Raw genomic sequence first — 7116 nt, forward strand, 5'->3', positions numbered from 1 at the left:
ACACTGAGTGTAATATGTGAGATAAGAGAATGTAGCAAAATTTCCTTCACACATGTACAGACACACAACTTTTATTTGTCAATCAAATGTACAAAAGAATCCCTTTTCCATTGACCTAGAATTACTCTGAATGTTCTTATATAATTACAGACATGATACATTTACTTTCTAACTTTTCCAACTATGTACACAATCAAAAGAAGAAAAATCTCTATAAATATTTGAACTAAAACATTTTCAAAATGGTAGTGAAGCTTAGCAACAAAAGGCATACTGCTACAAGGAGTTAACACACAACTTTTAACTCTGTCAAGCTTGCTCATAATATCTTACATAACCTCAAAATATCAATAACTTTATTCTAGAAAACAACCTGTGATATTACTTATGTTTCTCCTCCTTAACAACTGTTATCATTGGTGATACTGTCTAATTATTGTATTTTGTGACTTAACAAAATCAAAACTGTCCATTGGACCTTGGGCATAACAATTCATACAGAATTAACAATATTTCTGTCATATTGGATTTTCACTTTGTTTTTAATGACTGTAGTATTGATAGAAAATAATTTGAAAACTGGTGACAAAACCTGTATTCCTTAAACCCAAAAGGTTGAGTATTTATCAGTATCTACTGATATTAGAGTGAATAAGTGTTCTATTTAGTAGGTTTTACAACTAGTATATATACTAACACAACCATAAGGAACCATGAAAACATCACTAGTTCAGTGGTGTTAAAGAAGATATCTAATAATTATCAACAGTGAAATAAGTATTCATATGTCAAATCTCTGTAAAATTATCTGTACTAACCAGCATCTGAAAACTTGTGTAAGAAGCCTGTTTTAGAGTTTATTATATTCTTTATGCTAAACTTCTGTTCCTGTTCAGTACCAAAGATTAAAAGGGTAGAAGTAAATGACAATATTTCCTGAGAAACAAACTAATGCCTGTGAAAGTAATATATTTTCTTCACCTTGATTTTTATATGTAAAGGCAGGTAGATTATATTATTCTCTTACATCCTATTTGTATTAAATGTTCCATTATTTCTACTTAATTTAAAAGAATCCAAAAAGACTTCAAGCTTTTTTTTTTTTTTACCTGTCATCCTCCATCACATTTGTCAGCTATCTTGGGGTGAATTAGGCACAGAAACATGATTCATTATTAACAATACCTCAAAATGTTCTCTAAAACAAGAAATCTTGAATATTAAATAAGTAATATACAAAACACCAATGTTAACTTGACTTTGTAGCAAGAGTGACATAAGTATTATTAACTATTTTGGGAAAGAACACAGCCATGGAGTAAGTAAGTTTCAAATCAGTGTTTCGTACTTTAAAAAAAAAACCTTTCATCATTTGCAAGAATTTCCTTTGTATAGCATTAATTACAATGCAATGTAACTATTTAAATGAAAAATTGTATCTGATGTTAAGAATAACCCATAACACAGCCATTCTTTAACTTTGAATGTTAATTTTAAATGAATAATTATGAACAATTATTATAACAAACAAAAATGCTGTAATGGAAATAGCTGCCACAAATATGAAGCCTAAAGAAAAATAATTATGAACTACATAAATAAGCCTGGTAGATGATTAAACTAGATAATACACTATTCACCCCATTCAGCACTCCAGGTGTTTAGAAAATTAGCAGAACTGTCCAAAAGTTGTACACCAGTTATTTTACACCAAGTAATACTGGCACTAAAACATGATATTCCAAAAACATGTTCTTCATTGATTTATTTCTCAATATTTTGGTATGCTATACTACAACATCCTGATGTAGACAATTAATTCATCATGTTTCAAGGACTAAGTTTTCACTATTAATGACACAGTACTATTGAGATACTGGTTCTATTGAAATAAAAGACTTAAAATTCTGCATTACGTAAAATGTTTCTTTAAACATCATGAAATAGTTGGTAGTTAAGGATAAATTACAGGCATCTCCAATCGTGACCCAAGCTCTTGCAGCCAACTAGGATTTGTAATTTCCCAGAAAAGTGGGGGGTGGGTGCTTTAAAGGAGGAACTACAGTATACTATTTTTAATGTATAGAGCCCATAAGCTCAGTCTTATTTACCAATAGTACTATTGCTCATGTTTCACGGGAATTATAATTAAGTCTATGCTATTTTGAAATCCAATAATGCACTGAACTTTACATGTGACTGAACAATAAGTTCAAATTTCTGTCAAAACAATTCCAAATAAAGTTATAATTTAACAAACAAAACACAATTCTCTAGAATATGAAAACTTGCATAGAAATATGTTTGTTAAAACACACTTTCCTTCATGAGAAACCTTATGACTAGATGTGTTTATGTTAAAATAATGTAATTTGAAAGATATATAACACTGTTCTTCTTCTGTAGACCTCATGTTTCCATCCTTATTTAACATTTTCTAAAGAAAGTATCACCAGTCCTGCTGGTTTTGAACTTTATTCTCTCCACAAAAAAATGATGTGCATTTTCAGTCAGGAGACTTTCCTTGGGAAGAATCATTGCCAGTTATTGTTAGGTAACTTGGTGAAAACAGCTGGTATCTACGTTGTCTGTTAGTAAAAAACAAAACATAAAACTAAGTGTAACATATAAAAGAATCAATTGTAGCAACATCTAAAGCCTTCTTTTGAAAACTTGTGTTTATACAAGTCTGAAATTCAAACATGAAAAGTAACCATTCAGTTCGTTGCTTAGTTCTGAAACTTTGTTTCAGTGAAATCCCAAAATTTCTTTATAGTTCTTGCCAAATTTCAATTTTTAAATTAAAACAGTAAAAAAAAAAATCATTGTAATAGTACTAAAACAGAAAATTGCTTACAACTTTCTACTACTAACCTTGCTAGAACGCAGTTATTTTGGGGAGGATCTCCTGGTAGGGGTGTAGGACCTCTAGTAACAGCATTTTGGATATCTGTATTTTTGGATGACTGCTCCATCTTATCTATGTGACTTTGTAGAAGCTTGTTTGAGGTTTGGTGACTATCTGATAAACTCTCTTCATAAAGTTGCCTGTTGGGTTCTGAAAACAGTTGTCGCCCTTTTCGTACTGGAATGCGAGATTCTTCACAAATTGTAACAGGACGATGTCGTCTTCGTTGAAAGTTCAAATTCAGTTCTGTTTCATCTTTAATATACTTGTCATCAGAGGTCTCTCTGCGACGTCTTACCACAGGGCCTTCTTCATCTATATCTTGTTGATCAGAACTCTTGTATTTGTCACCAACTTCACAATTTTGTACATGTCTTAATTCCTCTCTTGTTGTCCCTTGTTTGTAAGGCTGGGATCTCATGTTTTTTTGTTCTGTTTTAGAGACTCTATCACATGCTATAGTAGTGTTAGTTATGCCTGATGGACTTTCAGATAAACGTTTTAAGGAGAGGTAATTGTTTAATTCATCACTTACATATTCATAAGCTTGATTATTGCACTTCTCAGTTCCATCTCTAAAATTAGTCTCAGTCATTGACTTTGGTCGTCTCTGTTCTCTGCCAGTCACTTGAGGCTTTTGATAAACTTGAAAGGGTGCTTGAGAACCTTCAGATGTTGTAGAGAGATTTGTATCCTTCTGTGAATCAAGCAGACAAACAGGAATATGAGAAAGATGGTTTTCTTGGGAACTCCCTAATGAAAGTTTTTGAGTTATAAATTCCTGGTTACTTGATCTAATAATGTTTTCTTTGGCAGAAGAAACATAGTCACAGGAATGGTTAAACCTATTTTCCTTATTTTCAATTAATGATTTTTTATATCCTGAGCAGTGTTTCTGTAAATATTTCATCTCTTTTTGTAGCCCCAGTTCAGAAATTTGTGGTTCTAGAACACTGCACTGCTGTAAGCCATGGATTTTTTCAGGTTCATTCTTAGCATTAGGAAGAGAAGTGTCTCTGTTTATATCAGTAGGAGTATTTGCAACATAAGAACTTTTTACTCCCAACAAGTGGAACGCTTCTGGCAGTTCACTCAGACTTATCACTGAAATCTTTTTCTGTGGTACAGAATGAAATGGAATCTGATCTTTTGCTAGTGTGCCAAATTTCTCCTTAGAAATTTCTTTAGGCTCTTCCCACGATGGAACATTAACCACTTTTCCTCTGGAGCTCTTGTTTGATTTTTCCTTGGTTATAACTTTTTTTCCATTAATTTGCAGCATGTGAAAGGATTTATCTTCTTTTTGTAAAGGTGCATCAAAGTAAACAGAAGGCTCTACTGCTTGCCCTTTTTCTTTATCATTCTCTTGAATCTCTCTTTTCTGATCAGTTTGTGATGTTAGCTCAAATTTTCTGATGTTTTGAACCATTTCTTCTTTACAACTATCTCGAGAAATAGATCTTTCTAGGCCAGGTTTCTTAAGAATTCCCTTGGAAGGAAAAACATTTAATTTCTGAACAATTTTATCTTTTTCATTTTTGGAATCATAAAGATTTTGCCAATTATCAATTTTCTGTATATTCCATTTAAATTCTTCTTTCTGGTTTTCCACATTTTCATTTGAAGACACAACTTTTCCTTTCATGCCTTCTACTCTCTGTCCTTTTTCTTCTTCACAAGAATTGAGATGAATAAATGGCAGTGAAGCTCTTCTGTCTCCATTGTTTTCATGACAACTTTCATCAGGCAACTGTTTAGCAACTACATTTCTCATAACATCAACTTCATAAACGTTCTCATCAAATGATGCTTGTTGCTTCAGAGGAGGCTGAAGATTAGAACGAATATGGAAACAAAATGAAGGGCAACTCCAAACTCGTGGCAGACCAAGAGGAACTGGTCCAGGAAAGTGAAGGCCTCCTAAACTTACATATTGATAATATGTACCATCAACAGAAATGCCTGGAGGAAGCCTACTAGGATGTGAAAGGGAACGTTGTATTGGTCTTTTTCGTTCTTGTGATTTACAATCACCAGACTCCTGTTGTGATTGGTCTGTTGGTTGGTAAGATAACTGTCTGTCTATGGGTCTCCTTCTTTCTCTTGGTTTACAGGCTTCAAATTTCAGTTTTAGCTGATCTGTTTGTACAGTTGAAGCTTTATTTTCTAAAACTTTCATCTTGTCCGTTTCTTTTGTTTTAAGTTTGTTGGATTCCAACTGACTGCCAGTTTTTCTTTCCTCTGTAGAGGAACTTATATTATGTGGTCTTCCATTTTCAATAAAGGCTGAGGATACCTTCTTCTGAAGTGAGGTACCTGAAGAATCTCGTTTAATAGACCTATGTTCTGGTGAAGTTACTTGAACATTATCTTCCATTTCATTATCCGTTTCTTCGCTGTCATCAAAGGACACCTGCCACTTTGAAACAAGAGTCATGGCAGCTGTTGCACCTTTTGTGACCTGCTGCAGAGCTGATATGTTGTCATCTTCTGCTACAGCAAACTGAGTAAAGGAGGAATCTCTGCATCGAAACCTGCTACCTGAGTGGTGTTGTCGATGTTGTGGCTCTTGCTGAGTTTCTTCTTTAATATCTTGTGTTATTTGGGAGTTGACTGTTGGAGTGTATTTGCTCATTTTATCCTGTGTTGTTACAACTTTTTGAATATTATGAGCACTATTATCTTGCTGATTGATCTTACTATCACGTGTTTGGATGCTGTCCCTCTGCAGTTCTGGTTGCTCATTGATGAATTCATGTTCCTGAATAGGACCAATCTGAAGCTTGGGTAGGTCTTTTCGTGACCGTGAATATATTCTAGAGCTAGGCCTCTCCTCTCTCTGCTCTTCATTGACTGTATGAGAATCTCGCTGATAGTGTAAAGAATCCCTCTCATCTCCTGCTTTAATGTTTTGTACCTTATCCATTTCACCATCTATCCTCTGTAAAGAAACAAACAAAAACATGTTGGCGTATTGAATTTTTAAGCAGTTGATTTATTATTTCCACATTTCAAAGGAAAGTTAATTTGCTTTTCATCTTTTTGAAATGTTAATTTTTATATTACATTCAGTATTTATATTGAATATTTTTACCTTTTAGATAACAAAGAGACAATAATTTAATTATTTCTTCTTTCAAAAAACAAATGGTGCTACTAACTTACTTCTTTTAATGGTTTATCCATCTTTACATTAGCTTCAAGTTCTTTATCATTAATGTTGTTGTTCTTGGTTGATGCTGCGGGTCGTACAATTGCCACATGACAAAGATTGTCAGGAACAACACTTTTATTGTTTGGAGAAGGAGATACAAAAACTTGAACCTTCTGATTTTGTAACATATTTCTGACTCTGCTGGTACCATGGTAACCATCTTGTCTGTAGTTCTCGGCATGATCTTCATAACTGACTATGATGTTGTCTTCCAGCATGTGATCTGTTTCATGATTTCCAGGTGAGGCATTCCTACACAAAAGAAACAACAATTTTTAATATCTGGACATTTAATAGATGACCAATTCAAGAGCACATCTCTAAAATGTTTTTCCCTTTTTAGGATGAAACTTGATCATAAGTCCATATTAAATTGAATATGTATGCTAAATATCGAACAAAAATATGTAAAGAAGATTCTCTACAGAAAATGTAATTACAGTAAATATTCAGGTGTCACAACTCTTACAGTATATGTTTAGACTATTCTATAACATAATCTGTAGTAAACATTTAATTAAAAACCCAACAAAGAATATTTTAGCAAATGAGATAATGTCTACAGATAACTACTTATTAAATATTTGTATTGTTCTCACCAAAGTTCTCTTGATAAGTACTCAACCCAACTTAGAATATTTCTAAGAAAATAATGAGACCAACCAGTCACTAAAAACACCACAGTTAGAAATAAATAGATGGCCCTTTGCATGCTCACTTCTTACATATTAAGTAACTTCTACAAATATTTTAGTAGTTATCAGGATCAAAATCACTACACAAGAAACATTAGAAGGAATAATACCTTGTACAACAGAAATTATACATAAGAGTTTCAAGTTGAGAATTTTTATATAAATTTTGTGTATTTCTTCTATGTCTGTGGCTAAGTTTTTAGCCCTTTGTTTTATTGCAGGCATTTCTTTAAAGTATACATTATTATTTTCATACACTGAAAATATATTTCCAATAGGTATTTACCCCTTCTCACATA

General features: G+C 32.8%; 1 protein-coding gene across 1 annotated transcript in view; it reads right to left on the reverse strand.

The window, feature by feature from the left end:
• Positions 1–1042: 1042 nt before the first annotated feature.
• LOC106465326 (tau-tubulin kinase homolog Asator-like) overlaps positions 1043–7116 on the reverse strand; it is a 33234-nt gene continuing 27160 nt past the window's right edge. Inside the window, exons 8-10 of the mRNA XM_022393189.1 lie at positions 6074–6374; positions 2875–5849; positions 1043–2588 (exon numbers count right to left, since the gene is read on the reverse strand). Of these exons, the coding sequence (XP_022248897.1) occupies positions 2507–2588; positions 2875–5849; positions 6074–6374 (3358 nt within the window). The 3' untranslated portion in view covers positions 1043–2506. The remainder of the gene's footprint in view (positions 2589–2874; positions 5850–6073; positions 6375–7116) is intronic.

The sequence above is a fragment of the Limulus polyphemus genome, unplaced genomic scaffold (assembly GCF_000517525.1).
Source record: "Limulus polyphemus unplaced genomic scaffold, Limulus_polyphemus-2.1.2 Scaffold1909, whole genome shotgun sequence".
NCBI lineage: Eukaryota > Metazoa > Arthropoda > Merostomata > Xiphosura > Limulidae > Limulus > Limulus polyphemus.